The 16,611-nt window shown below is 60.1% G+C and overlaps 1 protein-coding gene across 1 annotated transcript; it reads right to left on the bottom strand.

Annotated features, from left to right (window-relative positions):
- Window positions 1-373: 373 nt before the first annotated feature.
- On the bottom strand, window positions 374-13,501 carry F11R (F11 receptor). Its single transcript, XM_086866363.1, has 9 exons — window positions 13,367-13,501; window positions 10,930-10,986; window positions 8,914-9,027; window positions 7,550-7,693; window positions 6,775-6,977; window positions 4,973-5,075; window positions 2,747-2,858; window positions 1,966-2,014; window positions 374-924 (listed from the first exon to the last, which is right to left on the bottom strand). The coding sequence occupies exons 1-9, from the start codon at window positions 13,479-13,481 to the stop codon at window positions 889-891; spliced, it is 933 nt and encodes a 310-aa protein (XP_086722489.1). The 5' UTR covers window positions 13,482-13,501; the 3' UTR covers window positions 374-888.
- Window positions 13,502-16,611: the final 3,110 nt, after the last annotated feature.

The raw sequence follows: 16,611 nt of genomic DNA, 5'->3' as shown, positions 1-16,611 counted from the left end.
CCCCCCCAGGGTCCCCTCAATGTCCCCAGAGACCCCCCCAGTGTCCCCAGGGACACCACAATGTCCTCCCAATGTCCCCAGAGACCCCCCCAGAGACCCCCCAGTGTCCCCAGGAAGCTCCCAGTGTCCCCTCAATGTCCCCAGGGATCCACCAACGTCCCTTCAGTGTCCCCAGAGACCTCCCAGGGTCCCTCCAGTGACCCCACAATGTCCTCCCAGTGTCCCCAGGGTCCCCTCAATGTCCCCAGGGATCCACCAATGTCCCCTCAATGTCCCCAGAGACCCCCCAGTGTCCCCCCTCAATGTTCCCAGAGACCCCCCCGGTGTCCCCCCCAATGTCCCCAGTGTCCCCCCCCAGTGTCACCAGGCCGGGTAAAGGACACAGGTTTATTTCCAGTACCCTCCCCCACCCTCCCAGTACAGGGGGGCCACTGGGACCAGTGGGACACGTGTCCCCACCTGGTGGCACCAGCCCTGTCCCCTTCCAGAGCCCCTGGGGACAGAGAGGGGACAAAAGGGGGACAAAAGGGGGACAAGGAGGGGACAAGGGGGGACAAAGAAGGGGGGACAAGGTTGGGGGGACAAAGGGGACAGGGAGGACGAAGGGGGACAAGGAGGGGACAAGGAAGGGGTGACAATGGAGGACAAGGGAGGACAATGGGGGACCAAGGAAGGGGACAATAGAGGGGACAAGAGGTGACAAAGGGGGGCACAAGGAGGGGACAAAAGCGGGAGGTGAGGAAGTGGGGACACGGGGACCCCCCCAAGTTGCAGAGGCAGCGGTGGCAGCGAAGGCACCGGGTGAGGCTTTACAAAAACCGCAGCCAAAATCCCGCCGGAATTGCGGGAATCGGGAAAAAGTGTCCGGGGGGCGCAGGGAGCGCCACGTCACACCAGGAACGAGGAGGTTTGCTTGAACTCGCCCTGCGGGGACACGGGGACAGCCATGGGGACACGGGGATGGACATGGGGACAGCCATGGGGACATGGGGACAGCCATGGGGACATGGGGATGGACATGGGGACACGGGGACAGCCATGGGGACATGGGGACAGCCATGGGGACATGGGGACAGCCATGGGGACAGCCATGGGGACATGGGGATGGACATGGGGACACTGGGACAGCCATGGGGACACGGGGATGGACATGGGGACACTGGGACAGCAATGGGGACATGGGGACAGCTATGGGACACGGGGACAGCCATGGGGACACGGGGATGGACATGGGGACACGGGGATGGACATGGGGACACGGGGACGGACATGGGGACATGGGGACAGCCATGGGGACATGGGGATGGACATGGGGACAGCCATGGGGACACGGGGATGGACATGGGGACACGGGGATGGACATGGGGACAGCCATGGGGACATGGGGATGGACATGGGGACAGCTATGGGGACACGGGGATGGACATGGGGACACGGGGACAGCCATGGGGACAGCCATGGGGACATGGGGACAGCCATGGGGACAGCCATGGGGACATGGGGACAGCCATGGGGACACGGGGACGGACATGGGGACATGGGGATGGACATGGGGACAGCCATGGGGACACGGGGACAGCCATGGGGACACGGGGACGGACATGGGGACAAGGGGAGCATCAGTGGGGACAGGGAAACCCATGAGCCCCCCTCCCTCCCCCCACCATCCCCAGGGACACTGGGGACATTAACAGGGACACAGGGACACAGGGACATCAGTGGGGACATCAGTGGGGACATCAATGGGGACATCAGTGGGGACATCAATGGGGACATCAATGGGGACATCAGTGGGGACATCAATGGGGACACCATCACTCCCCATCCCCACCCCCCAGAACCCTCCTGCCAAGGGACACTGAGGTGTCCCCAGTGTGACCCCCCGGGGCGGTGGCAGGTCCTGGTGTCCCCGTGGTGTCCCCAGGGTGTCCCCAGGGTGTCCCCGCGGTGTCCCCATGTCCTCACCTCGCTGCGCCGCGAGGGCTGGCTGTAAATCACCTTCTTGCCGCCGGCACTGCGGGAAAATCGGGATTGGGACGTGCCACCCCCTCTGTGTCCCTTCTGTCCCCACCACGGGACCCCGAGGGACCAGGGGACACCTGGGTGGCACCAAGGGGACACCGGGAGGGTGGGACCACCCAGGGAGGGGAGGTGGCTCTGGTGTCACTCACTCTGCTTTTTCTGGAAAAAAGGAAAAAAACCATAAAAATCAGGGATCAGGGGAGGGGACACGGGGGGGAGGGGACATGGGGGGGAGGGGACATGGGAGGGACATGATCAGGACACGGGGACATTCATGGGGACACATCCGGGGACACATCCAGGGACACGGGGCCATTCCCAGTCCATCCCAGTCCATTCCCAGTCCATCCTAATCCCATCCCAGTCCATCCCAGTCCCTCCCAGTCCATCCCAGTCCATCCCAGTGTATCCCAATCCCATCCCAGTCCATCCCAGTCCATCCCAGTCCGTCCCAGTCCCTCCCAGTCCATCCCAGTCCCTCCCAGTCCCTCCCAGTCCATCCCAGTCCATCCCAGTCCCATCCCAAATCCCATCCCAGTCCATCCCAGTCCCTCCCAGTCCATCCCAGTCCATCCCAGTCCCTCCCAGTCCCTCCCAGTCCCTCCCAGTCCATCCCAGTCCATCCCAGTCCCTCCCAGTTTATCCCAGTCCATCCCAATCCCATCCCAGTCCCTCCCAGTCCATCCCAGTCCATCCCAGTCCCTCCCAGTCCGTTCCCGGTCACTCACTGCCGAAGTAGCCGCGCCTGTGTGCGAACCAGATCCCGAAGCCGGCGAGCGCCAGGACCAGGAGCAGCAGCACCACGGCGGCCACGATCCCGCCCACGTTCACCTCGCCTGCGGGAGAACGGGATCGGGAGGGATCCCAAGGGATCCCACGGGATCGGGAGGGATCCCAAGGGATCCCACGGGATCGGGAGGGATCCCAAGGGATCCCACGGGATCGGGAGGGATCCCAAGGGATCCCACGGGATTGGGAGAGACCCCAAGGGATCCCACGGGATCGGGAGAGATCCCAAGGGATCCCATGGGATTGGGAGAGACCCCAAGGGATCCCATGGGATTGGGAGGGAAAACGGGATCAGGAAGGATCCCACAGGACTCCACGGGATCGGGAGGGACCCCACGGGATCGGGAGGGATCCCATGGGATCGAGAGGGATCCCATGGGATCAGGAGGGAAAACGGGATCGGGAGGGACACCACGGGATTGAGAGAGATCCCACAGGATCGAGAGAGATCCCATGGGATCGGGAAGGATCCCACAGGATCAGGAAGGATCCCACAGGATCGAGAGAGATACCACGGGATCAGGAGGGATCCCACAGGATCGGGAGGGATCCCACAGGATCGGGAGGGATCCCACGGGATCGGGAAGGATCCCACAGGATCAGGAGGGATCCCACAGGATCGGGAGGGATCGCACAGGATCGGGAGGGATCCCGGCACAGACGGAGGAGATTTTGGGGTGCTCAGCTCCAAATAAGGCCGGGACTGGGGATGGATACCAGCAGGAAGGGGGATCCCAGAGGGAATTTTGGGGTTTCCAGCTACGAATGGAGCAGGGATTGGGGTCGGATCCAGCTGGAGAGGGGCTGGATCCCAGCAGGGAGCGGATCCCAACAGGGAGCGGATCCCAGCAGGAATTTTTAAATTCCTGACTCCAAGTGGGGCTGGGATTGGGGTCGGATCCACCTGGAGAGGGGCTGGATCCCAGCAGGGAGCGGATCCCAACAGGGAGCGGATCCCAGCGGGAATTCTGGGGTTCCTGACTCCAAGTGGGGCTGGGATTGGGGTCGGATCCAGCTGGAGAGGGGCTGGATCCCAACAGGGAGCGGATCCCAGCGGGAATTCCAGGATTCCCACCCCTGGCCGGGCTGGGATCCAGCCTGGCTCCCATTCCCTGTGGGATCCGCTGCGGTTCCTCCCTCATCCCCACACTCCCGCTATGCCGGGGCTCATTAACATAATTAATGGGGAGATAACGAGGGTGGGGCTGCTCCAAAGCCCAGCGGGGCCTGGAGAAGGGCCGGGAATGGGATCGGGGATGGGATCGGGAATGGGATCGGGGATGGGATTGGGAATGGGGATGGGAATGGGATCGGGAATGGGAATGGGGATGGGATCGGGGATGGGATCAGGGATGGGAACAGGGATGGGATCGGGAATGGGATCGGGGATGGGATCAGGGATTGGATTGTGATTGGGAATGGGATCGGGAATGGGATCGGGGATGGGGATGGGATCGGGGATGAGATGGGGGATGGGAATGGGATCAGGAATGGGATCGGGGATGGGATCGGGGATGGGATCAGGAATGGGATCGGGGATGGGATCGGGGATGGGATCGGGAATGAGAATGGGGATGGGATCAGGGATGGGATGGGGGATGGGATCGGGATTGGGGATGGGAATGGGATCAGGGATGGGATCAGGGATGGGATCGGGAATGGAATCGGGGATGGGATCAGGAATGGGATCGGGGATGAGAATGGGGATGGGATCGGGAATGGGATCGGGAATGGGATCGGGGATGGGATCAGGGATGGGATCAGGGATGGGATCGGGAATGGGATCAGGGATGGGATCAGGGATGGGAATGGGATCGGGAATGGAATCAGGGACAGGATCGAGAATGGGATCGGGAATGGAATCAGGGATGGGATCGGGGATGGGATCGGGATTGGGGATGGGATCGGGAATGGAAATGGGATCAGGGATGGGATCGGGGATGGGATCGGGGATGGGATCAGGGATGGGATCGGGAATGGGAATGGGATCGGGAATGGGATCGGGGATGGGAATGGGATCGGGAATGGGATCGGGGATGGGAATGGGATCGGGAATGGGATTGGGGATGGGATCGGGATTGGGGATGGGGATGGGATCGGGGATGGAATCGGGAATGGGATCAGGGATGGGATCGGGGATGGGATGGGGATCGCTCCTTACTGGCTTCCATGCGGAACACGTCGGATTTCTGGGGGGTCCCCACGTTGTTGGAGGCCTCGCAGTGATAATCGCCCGTGTCCCAGCCCCCCACCGGCTCAAAAACCTGGAATGGGGCAGGGATCAGGGAAAAGGGGGAAAACGGGAGAGGAAGTGGGGGAAATGGAGAGGAAACAGGAAAAGGGACAGGAAAAGGGGGAAAGGGAGAGGAAAACAGGGAAAAGGGACAGGAAAACACAGGAAAAGGGACAGGAAAAGGGGGAAAGGGAGAGGAAAACAGGGAAAAGGGACAGGAAAAGGGGGAAAGGGAGAGGGAAATAGGGAAAAAGGACAGGAAAACATAGGGGGAAAAGGGAGAAAAGGAGAGAAAAGAGTAAAAAAGAAAAAATAAAAATATAATAAAAATACAAATATAATAAAATATAATAAAATATAATAAAAAAATAAAAATAGGGAAAAGGGCAGGAAAACACGGGAAAAGTGACAGAAAAAGGGGGGAAGGGAGAGGAAAACAGGGAAAAGGGAGAGGAAACAGGAAAAGGGGCAGGAAAATGGGGGAAAGGGAGAGGAAAAGAGAGAAAAGGAGAGAGAACAGGGAAAAGGGGCAGGAAAACAAGGAAAAGGGAGAGGAAAAGGGAGAAAAGGGATAGGAAAACGGAACAGGGGCAGGAAAAGGGACAGGAAAAGGGGCAGGAAAAGGGGCAGGAAAAGGCGCAGGAAAAGGCGCAGGAAAAGGGAGAACAGGGAAAAGGGGCAGGAAAAGAGACAGGAAAAGGGGCAGGAAAACAGGGAAAGGGGCAGGAAAAGGGGCAGGAAAACAGGGAAAAGGGGCAGGAAAAGTGGCAGGAAAAGGGCAGGAAAAGGGGCAGGAAAAGAGACAGGAAAAGGGGCAGGAAAAGGGGCAGGAAAAGGGGCAGGAAAAGGGGCAGGAAAACAGGGAAAAGGGGCAGGAAAAGGGGCAGGAAAAGAGACAGGAAAAGGGGCAGGAAAACAGGGAAAAGGGGGCAGGAAAAGGGGCAGGAAAAGGGGCAGGAAAACATGGGAAAAGGGGCAGGAAAACAGGGAAAAGGGCAGGAAAACAGGGAAAAGGGCAGGAAAAGGGGCAGGAAAAGGGTCAGGAAAACAGGGAAAAGGGCAGGAAAAGGGCAGGAAAAGGGGCAGGAAAACAGGGAAAAGGGCAGGAAAAGGGCAGGAAAAGGGCAGGAAAAGGGCAGGAAAAGGGCAGGAAAAGGGGCAGGAAAACAGGGAAAGGGGCAGGAAAAGGGGCAGGAAAACAGGGAAAAGAGACAGGAAAAGGGGCAGGAAAACAGGGAAAGGGGCAGGAAAAGGGGCAGGAAAAGGGCAGGAAAAGGGGCAGGAAAAGAGACAGGAAAAGGGGCAGGAAAAGGGGCAGGAAAAGGGGCAGGAAAACAGGGAAAAGGGCAGGAAAAGGGGCAGGAAAACAGGGAAAAGAGACAGGAAAAGGGGCAGGAAAACAGGGAAAAGGGCAGGAAAAGGGGCAGGAAAACAGGGAAAAGAGACAGGAAAAGGGGCAGGAAAACAGGGAAAAGGGCAGGAAAAGGGGCAGGAAAACAGGGAAAGGGGGCAGGAAAAGGGGCAGGAAAAGGGGCAGGAAAACATGGGAAAAGGGGCAGGAAAACAGGGAAAAGGGCAGGAAAACAGGGAAAAGGGCAGGAAAAGGGACAGGAAAAGGGGCAGGAAAACAGGGAAAAGGGCAGGAAAAGGGGCAGGAAAAGGGGCAGGAAAAGGGCAGGAAAAGAGACAGGAAAAGGGCAGGAAAAGGGCAGGAGCGCCCCGGCACTGACCAGCTCCCCGCTGCGCGGGTCCAGGCTGTAGGAGGAGTTGCGGAAGGCGGGGCTGGATTTGGGGTCCAGGGGCAGCTCGGTGCCGTCCTTGTACCAGCGGAAGGTGGGAGGGGGCGAGCCCTGGGCCTCGGAGCAGCGCAGCACGGCCCGGGAACCCACCGTGGCTGAGCTGGGAACGTGCGCGAGCGGCTTCCCGGGGGGCACTGCGGACACACCGGGACAGGGCTGGGACAGGGACGGGGACAGGGGTGGGGACAGGGGTGGGGACAGGGATGGGGACAGATGTGGGGACAGGGATGGGGACAGACACGGGGACAGACACAGGGACAGGGATGGGGACAGCCATGGGGACAGGGACGGGGACAGGGGTGGGGACAGGGATGGGGACAGACGTGGGGACAGGGACAGGCACGCGGACAGCCATGGGGACAGGGACAGGGACAGGGGTGGGGACAGACATGGGGACAGACGTGGGGACAGGGACAGGGATGGGGACAGCCATGGGGACAGAAACAGGCACGGGGACAGGGATGGGGACAGGGATGGGGACAGGGACGGGGACAGGGATAGCACTGCCTGGATCCACCCTGGGGACAGGGACAGGACCTCCTGGAGCCACCCCCAGGACAAGGATGGAGAAAGGGACAGGGACAGCACCACCTGGAGCCTCCCCAGGGATGGGGACAGTGACAGTAACCAAGGGACAGGGACAGCAGTGCCCAGAGCCAGCCAGCCATGGGACAGGGACAGGGATGGGGACAGGGGGTGGCCTCACCTTGGACGATGAGGTTGACCTCGGACTTGGTGATGTGGTTGCCGTCCCCCACCACCTCGCAGATGTACCTCCCGCTGTCCTCCCGCGTCACCGACTGGAACCGGATCGACGTGCGGGAGAACTGGACCCGGTCCTGGTACGACTCTGGGGGACACCGGGCTGGGACATGGCACCGACACCCCACAGGGACCCCAGAGGGACCCCCACAGCCCCACAGGGACCCCAGAGGGACCCCCACAGGGACCCCAGAGGGACCCCCACAGACCCACAGGGACCCCAGAGGGACCCCCACAGACCCACAGGGACCCCAGAGGGACCCCCACAGCCCCACAGGGACCCCCACAGACCCATAGGGACCCCGAGAGGGACCCCCACAGACCCACAGGGACCCCAGAGGGACCCCCACAGACCCACAGGGACCCCAGAGGGACCCCCAGAGACCCACAGGGACTCCAGAGGGACCCCCACAGACTCACAGGGACCCCCACAGACCCACAGGAACCCCCACAGGGACCCCCACAGACCCACAGGGACCCCAGAGGGACCCCCACAGACCCACAGGGACCCCAGAGGGACCCCCACAGACCCACAGGGACACCCACAGCCCCACAGGGACCCCAGAGGGACCCCCACAGACCCACAGGGACCCCCACAGCCCCAGAGGGACCCCAGAGGGACCCCCACAGACCCACAGGGACACCCATAGGGACCCCCACAGACCCACAGGGACCCCAGAGGGACCCCCACAGCCCCACAGGGACACCCCACAGGGACACCCCAGGACACCCCGAGGACACCCCACAGCCCCACAGGGACGCCCCAGTGTCCCCCCAGTACAGCTCTGCAGGACACAAAGCTGGGGCCCCACAGTGCCACCTCCATGGCCCCACAGGGACTCCCCAATGTCCCCACAGGCTCAGGGCCCCCCAGTGTCCCCCCGGTGTCCCCCCAATGTCCCCCTGATGCCCCCCGATGTCCCCCCGATGTCCCCCGGTGTCCCCCAGTGCCCCCCCAGTGTCCCCCGGTGTCCCCCAGTGCCCCCCCGATGTCCCCCCGATGTCCCCCGGTGTCCCCGATGTCCCCCCGATGTCCCCCTGACGCCCCCCGGTGTTCCCCCAGTGCCCCCCCGATGTCCCCCCGATGTCTCCCGGTGTCCCCCAGTGCCCCCCGGTGTCCCCCCGGTGTCCCCCCAATGTCCCCCTCATGCCCCGCAGTGTCCCCTGGTGCCCCCACAGTGTCCCCTCGGTATCCCCTCGATGTCCCCCCGGTGCCCCCCGATGTCCCCCCGGTGCCCCCCGGTGTCCCCCAGTGCCCCCACAGTGTCCCCTCGGTGTCCCCCCGGTGTCCCCCGGTGTCCCCGGTACCTGTGAGTTTCCCCTCGTAGAAGATGAGCACCAGGGAAGTTCCCTTCTGGAACTTCCACTCGATCCGGGGGTTGCTCCCGCTGGAGCGGAACGCGGCGCAGGGAATTTCCACGGCTGCAGGGAACAGAACCGGGATCAGCAGAACCGGGATCAGCCAGAACCGGGATCAGCAGAACCGGGATCAGCAGAACCGGGATCAGCCAGAACCGGGATCAGCAGAACCGGGATCAGCCAGAACCGGGATTGGCCAGAACCGGGATCAGCCAGAACCGGGATCAGCAGAACCGGGGTCAGCAGAACCGGCATCAGCAGAACCGGGATCAGCAGAACTGGGATTGACCCAGAACCGGGATCAGCCCAGAACCGGGATCAGCAGAACCGGGATCAGCAGAACCGGGATCAGCAGAACCGGGATCAGCCAGAACTGGGATTGACCCAGAACCGGGATCAGCCAGAACCGGGATCAGCCAGAACCGGGGTCAGCCCAGAACCGGGATCAGCCAGAACTGGGATCAGCCAGAACCGGGATCAGCCAGAACCAGGATTGACCCAGAACCGGGGTCAGCCAGAACTGGGATCAGCCCAGAACCGGGATCAGCCAGAACCGGGGTCAGCCCAGAACCGGGATCAGCCCAGAACCGGGATCAGCCAGAACTGGGATTGACCCAGAACCGGGATCAGCCAGAACCGGGGTCAGCCAGAACCGGGGTCAGCCCAGAACCGGGATCAGCCAGAACCGGGATCAGCCAGAACCGGGGTCAGCCCAGAACCGGGATCAGCCAGAACTGGGATTGACCCAGAACCGGGATCAGCCAGAACTGGGATCAGCCAGAACCGGGATCAGCCAGAACCAGGATTGACCCAGAACCGGGGTCAGCCAGAACTGGGATCAGCCCAGAACCGGGGTCAGCCAGAACCGGGATCAGCCAGAACTGGGGTCAGCCAGAACCGGGGTCAGCCCAGAACCGGGATCAGCCAGAACTGGGATTGACCCAGAACCGGGATCAGCCCAGAACCGGGGTCAGCAGAACCGGGATCAGCAGAACCGGGATCAGCCAGAACCGGGATCAGCCAGAACCGGGGCCAGCCCAGAACCGGGATCGGCCAGAACCGGGGTCAGCCAGAACCGGGGTCAGCCAGAACCGGGATCAGCCCAGAACTGGGATCAGGCCAGAACTGGGATTGACCCAGAACCAAGATCAGCCCAGAACCGGGATCAGCCAAAACCGGGGTCGGCCCAGAACCGGGATCAGCAGAACCGGGGTCAGCAGAACCGGGATCAGCCCAGAACCGGGGTCAGCCAGAACCGGGATCAGCCAGAACCGGGATCAGCCAGAACCGGGATCGGCCAGAACTGGGATTGACCCAGAACCGAGATCAGCTCAAATTTGGGATTGGTCCAAACGGGGATCAGCCCAAACTGGAATCAGCCCCAAACCAGCGTCAACCCAGAACCAGGATCACCCCAAACTGGGACCATCCCAAACTGGGACCACCCAAAACTGGGATCACCCCAAACTGGGATCACCCCAAACCAGGCTGACCCCAAACCAATCCCAATCCCAAACTGGGACCACCCAAAACTGGAATCATCCCAAACTGGGACCACCCCAAACCGGGCTGACCCCAAACCAATCCCAAACTGGGACCACCCAAAAGCAGAATCACCCCAAACTGGGACCACCCCAAAACTGGGATCACCCAAAACTGGGATCATCCCAAACTGGGACCACCCCAAACCAGGCTGACCCCAAACCAATCCCAATCCCAAACTGGGACCACCCAAAAGCAGAATCACCCCAAACTGGGACCACCCCAAACTGGGATCACCCCAAACTGGGACCACCCAAACCGGGCTGACCCCAAACCAATCCCAATCCCAAACTGGGACCACCCCAAACTGGGACCACCCAAACCGGGCTGACCCCAACCCTCCCCAGGCAGAGCCCTCCCCCCTGGCTCTGTCCCCTGGGCTGTCGGGGCCGGTGGCACCGCGGGGACCTTGGGGACACTCACGTTTGTGCTCCGGCACTTCCTTGTCCTCCGATGTCACCTGGGCCGTGCCCAGCGCGGCTGCCGAGGGAAATCGGGGCTGAGGCACCGGGAGGTCACCGGGAGCCCCGGGCACGGTCACCGGGAGCCGGAAAATCCCGTCCGGGCACCTCCGGCCCTGCCCAGTTCCTGCCCAGTTTGGCAGGAAAGCGGCCGGGAATGTCGCAATTCCCCCAGCTCGGCGTGGGGACACCCCCGTGTCCCCCCCGTGTCCCCCCGTGTCCCCCCCGTGTCCCCCCCGTGTCGCATCCCTGGAGCCGGGACATCCCCGGTGCCGCTGCTGGCTCATTCCAAGCGGGAATGCCACCGGGAATGCCACCGGGAATGTCACCGGGTGATGTCACCTCGGCTCGGCCGCCACCCTCCTGCGCCACCTTTGCACCCCGAGCCGCTGCCAAGTGAAACCCGGGAGGGAAAATGGGGATTTGGGGGGGAAAAACCGGGATTTGGGGGGAAAATGGGGATTTTGGGGGGAAAAAACGGGATTTTAGGGGAAAAAAATTGGGATTTAGGAGGAAAAAACCGGGATTTTTGGGGGAAAAATTGGGATTTAGGGAGAAAAAATTGGGATTTGGGGGGAAAAATTGGGATTTGGGGGGAAAAATTGGGATTTGGGGGGAAAAATTGGGATTTAGGGGGGAAAAACGGGATTTTGGGGGAATAATCGGGATTTAGGGGGGAAAAATCGGGATTTAGGGGAGAAAAATGAGGATTTGGGGTGCAGAAATAGGAATTTGGAGTGCAAAAATAGGGATTTAGTGGAGGAAAATCGGGTTTTTGGGGGAAAAAAGTATGGAAAAAGAGGGATTTGGGGTGTGGGAATGGCGTGGAAGCCCGGCCTGGAGTGGATCGGGGAAGAGGGGATGGGATTTTGGGGGAGTTTGGATGGATTTGGGGAATAAACAACAGGATGGGAATATCCCGTGGGATGGGGAAAGCGGGAAGGAGTCGGGGCCTGCCAGGACCGGGTCTAAATCCGCCTGGATCGGGTTAATCCCGACCGGTTTTGGGTCTAAATCCGCCTGGATTGGGTTAATCCCGACCGGTTTTGGGTCTAAATCCGCCTGGATTGGGTTAATCCCGACCGGTTTTGGGTCTAAATCCGCCTGGATCGGGTTAATCCCGACCGGTTTTGGGTCTAAATCCGCCTGGATTGGGTTAATCCCGACCGGTTTTGGGTCCAAATCAAGCGGGATCGGGTTAATCCCGACTGGTTTTGGGTCCAAATCCGCCTGGATCGGGTTAATCCCGACCGGTTTTGGGTCTAAATCCGCCTGGATTGGGTTAATCCCGACCGGTTTTGGGTCCAAATCAAGAGGGATCGGGTTAATCCCGACCGGTTTTGGGTCCAAATCAAGCGGGATCGGGTTAATCCCGACCGGTTTTGGGTCCAAATCAACCGGGATCGGGTTAATCCCGACTCAGGCCGGGTCCAGCCCAGCCGGGATCGGGTTAATCCCGGGATTGTTGAACACAATGGAGGGACAGGAAAGGCACCCCCGCCACTCCCGGGGCCGGTCCCGGTGCCTCCGGTCCGGATGCGCCGCCGGAACCCCCCGAATTCCCGGGATTTGGGGGCCCGGAGGTTTCGGGACCGGCTCGTCCCGGTGCTGCCCGGGAATTCAGGGGTCCCGGGGGGTCCCGGGGGGTCCCGGGGGGTCCCCGGTCCCGGTATCGGTACCCCCCACCCCGGTACGAACCGGAAACGCTCCCGGGGCGGAAACACCGAGACCCCCCCGGTACCGGCTGGGGGGGACCGGGGGGTCCCCATCGCCTCTCGGTACCGGGACCGGCTCGGGTGCCCCCCCAAACCCTCCCCGGTACCAACACGGTCCGTGAGGACCCCCCGGGACCGGCACCGGGACCGATCCAAGGGACCCCCCCCCTGCCCGAACCCCGCTCCGGTGACCCCGGCCCGGTCCTGCCCCCCCCCCCCCCGCCCCCCCCCGGGCCGATCCCGCTCGTTCCCAGACCCCTCCCCCGGTACCGGCCCCGGTCCCCACGTGCTCCCCGGTACCGGCCCCGCGCCGCCGGTACCCCCCGACCCCCAGCGGAGCCCCCATTTTCCTCCCGCCTCCTTTCGTGAGCCCCCTCCCCATCTCCCGCCCCCCCCGGTTCCCCTGAGCCCCCTCCCCAATTCCCGCCCCCCCCGCTTCCTCCGAGCCCCCTCCCCAATTCCCCCCCGGTTCCTCCGAGCCCCCTCCCCAACTGTCCCCAGGACCCCTCCCCAACTCCCGCCCCCCCCCCCGGTTCCCCCGAGCCCCCTCCCCCCACTTCCCCCGAGCCCCCTCCCCAATTCCCGCCTCCCCCGGTTCCCTGAGCCCCCTCCCCAATTCCCGCCGGTTCCCCGAGCCCCCTCCCCAATTCCCGCCCGGTTCCCCGAGCCCCCTCCCCAGCTCACCGAGCCCCCCCAGCAGCAGCAGCAGCAGCCGCACGCCGCTCCCGGGGTGCGGGTCCCGGTGGTCCCGGTGGTCCCGGTGGTCCCGGGGGTCCCGGCCCCGCTCCGCTCCCGCCATGGCGCCGCCGCCCCGCGCCAGGTGCGCCCGCCCCGCCCCCACCCGGCCCCGCCCCGCCCCCACCCGCCCCCGCCCCCGCCACACCCACGGCGCGGGGCGGCCACGCCTTCCCCGCCAGGTGCCGCGAGGCCACGCCCCCTCCGCGCTGTTATTGGTTGTTCTGGCTGTCAGATTAAAGCGCTGCTCGCTGATTGGCCGGGAAGGTCCCGCCTCTGTGGTTTGATTGGCTGAGAGGACGGGCTTGGGAAGGGCGGGGAGCGGCGGCCAATGGGAGAGCGCGCTGCAACTTCTGGCCAATGGGAGCGCGTGGGGGGCGGGGCCTGGAGTTGCCATGGCAACATTGCCCCGGCCGGGTCTCCCAGTTCGGACCAGTGACCCCCCCCAGTGACCCCCCCAGTTCGGACCAGTGACCCCCCCCAGTGACCCCCCAGTGACCCCCCAGTGACCCCCAGTGACCCCCAGTGACCCCCCAGTTCAGACCAGTGACCACCAGTGACCCCCCAGTGACCCCCCAGTGTCCCCCAGTGACCCCCCAGTGTCCCCCAGTGTCCCCCAGTGACCCCCCAGTGTCCCCCCAGTTCAGAGCAGTGATCCCCAGTGACCCCCCAGTGTCCCCCAGCATCCCCCAGTGTCCCCCCAGTGACCCCCAGTGTCCCCCAGTGTCCCCCAGTTCAGACCAGTGACCCCTCTGTGCCCCCCCAGTGACCTCCAGTGTCCCCCAGTGTCCCCAGTGTCCCCCCAGTGTCCCCCAGTGACCCCCCAGTGACCCCCAGTGTCCCCCAGTGTCCCCCAGTTCAGACCAGTGACCCCCAGTGTCCCCCAGTGACCCCCGGTTCAGACCAGTGACCCCCCAGTGTCCCCCCAGTGTCCCCCCAGTGTCCCCCAGTGACCCCCCAGTGTCCCCCAGTGTCCCCCCAGTGACCCCCAGTGTCCCCCAGTGACCCCCCAGTTCAGACCAGTGACCCCCAGTGTCCCCCCCAGTGTCCCCCAGTGTCCCCCCAGTGACCCCCAGTGTCCCCCAGTGACCCCCAGTGTCCCCCCAGTGTCCCCCAGTGTCCCCCCAGTGTCCGCCAGTGTCCCCCCAGTGACCCCCAGTGTCCCCCCAGTGACCCCCAGTGACCCCCCAGTTCAGACCAGTGACCCCCAGTGTCCCCCAGTGTCCCCCAGTGTCCCCCAGTGTCCCCCAGTGACCCCCAGTGACCCCTCTGTGCCCCCCCAGTACAACCCAGTCCCCTCCCAGTCAGGGGACACTGGTGGGGACAGGAGAATTTGAGGTTCCCTGGTGGATTCAGGAGAATTTTGGGGGAATTCTTGGCAATTTTGGGGTTTTTTGGATAAAATCAGGAATTGTTTAGGATTCCTGAATGAATTTATGAGAATTTTGGGGTCTTTGTAAGGGAATTCTTGGAGGTTTTGGGGTTTTTTGGATAAAATCAGGAATTTTTTTAGGATTCCTGAACGAATTTGTGAGAATTTTGGGGCGTTTTTGGGGGAATTCTTGGAGGTTTTGGGGTTTTTTGGATAAAATCAGGAATTTTTTTAGGATTCCTGAATGAATTTATGAGAATTTGGGGGGAATTTTGGGGGAATTCTTGGAGGTTTTGAGGTTTTTGGATAAAATCAGGAATTTTTTTAGGATTTCTGAATGAATTAATGAGAATTTTGGGGTCTTTTTGGGGGAATTCTTGGAAGTTCTGGGGTTTTTTGGATAAAATCAGGAATTTTTTAAGGGTCCCTGAATGAATTAATGAGAATTTGGGGGAAATTTTGGGGGAATTCTTGGAGGTTTTGAGGTTTTTGGATAAAATCAGGAATTTTTTTAGGATTTCTGAATGAATTTGTGAGAATTTTGGGGTCTTTTTGGGGGAATTCTTGGCAATTTTGGGGTTTCTGGATAAAATCTGGATTTTTTTAGGATTTCTGAATGAATTAATGAGAATTTTGGGGTCTTTTTGGGGGAATTCTTGGCAATTTTGGGGTTTCTGGATAAATCAGGATTTTTTTTAAGATCCCTGAACGAATTTGTGAGAATTTGGGGGGAATTTTGGGGGAATTCTTGGAGGTTTTGGGGTTTTTTGGATAAAATCAGGAATTTTTTAAGGGTCCCTGAATGAATTAATGAGAATTTTGGGGCCTTTTGGGGGAATTCTTGGCAGTTTTGGGGTTTCTGGATAAAATCAGGAATTTTTTAAGGGTCCCTGAATGAATTTATGAGAATTTTGGGGTCTTTTTGGGGGAATTCTTGGAGGTTTTGGGGTTCCTGGATAAATCAGGATTTTTTTTAAGATCCCTGAACGAATTTGTGAGAATTTGGGGGGAATTTTGGGGGAATTCTTGGAGGTTTTGGGGTTTTTGGATAAAATCAGGAATTTTTTAAGGGTCCCTGAATGAATTAATGAGAATTTTGGGGTCTTTTTGGGAGAATTCTTGGCAGTTTTGGGGTTCCTGGATAAATCAGGATTTTTTTTAAGATCCCTGAATGAATTAATGAGAATTTTGGGGTCTTTTTGAGGGAATTCTTGGAGGTTTTGGGGTTTTTTGGATAAAATCAGGAATTTTTTTAGGATTTCTGAATGAATTTGGGAGAATTTGGGGGGAATTTTGGGGGAATTCTTGGCAATTTTGGGGTTCCTGGATAAATCAGGATTTTTTTTTAAGATCCCTGAACGAATTTGTGAGAATTTGGGGGGAATTTTGGGGGAATTCTTGGAAGTTTTGGGGTTTTTTGGATAAAATCTGGAATTTTTTAGGATCCCTGAAAGAATTTGTGAGAATTTGGGGGGAATTTTGGGGGAATTCTTGGAAGTTTTGGGGTTTTTTGGATAAAATCAGGAATTTTTTAAGGGTCCCTGAATGAATTAATGAGAATTTGGGGGGAATTTTGGGGGAATTCTTGGCAGTTTTGGGGTTCCTGGATAAAATCTGGATTTTTTTTAAGATCCCTGAATGAATTAATGAGAATTTTGGGGTCTTTTTGGGGGAATTCTTGGAGGTTTTGGGGTTCCTGGATAAAATCAGGAATTTTTTAAGGGTCCCTGAATGAATTAATGAGAATTTTGGGGTCTTTTTGAGGGAATTCTTGGCAATTTTGGGGTTTTTTGGATAAAATCTGGATATTTTTAGGATTCCT

This window comes from Cyanistes caeruleus, chromosome 30, assembly GCF_971803275.1.
Source record: "Cyanistes caeruleus chromosome 30, bCyaCae1.hap1.1, whole genome shotgun sequence".
Lineage (NCBI taxonomy): Eukaryota > Metazoa > Chordata > Aves > Passeriformes > Paridae > Cyanistes > Cyanistes caeruleus.
The sequence above is the reverse complement of the archived record's forward strand: the minus strand, read 5'-3'. Positions and strand labels throughout refer to the sequence as shown.

Excerpts from the sequence above, each read along its gene's own strand:
- F11R (XM_086866363.1), bottom strand. The coding sequence starts at position 13,481 with ATGGCGGGAGCGGAGCGGGGCCGGGACCCCCGGGACCACCGGGACCAC. Across the intron at positions 9,028-10,929 it reads GGAAGTGCCGGAGCACAAAC|CCGTGGAAATTCCCTGCGCC; the intron begins GTGAGTGTCCCC and ends TGTTCCCTGCAG. Across the intron at positions 925-1,965 it reads AGCCCTCGCGGCGCAGCGAG|GGCGAGTTCAAGCAAACCTC; the intron begins GTGAGGACATGG and ends GTGTCCCCGCAG.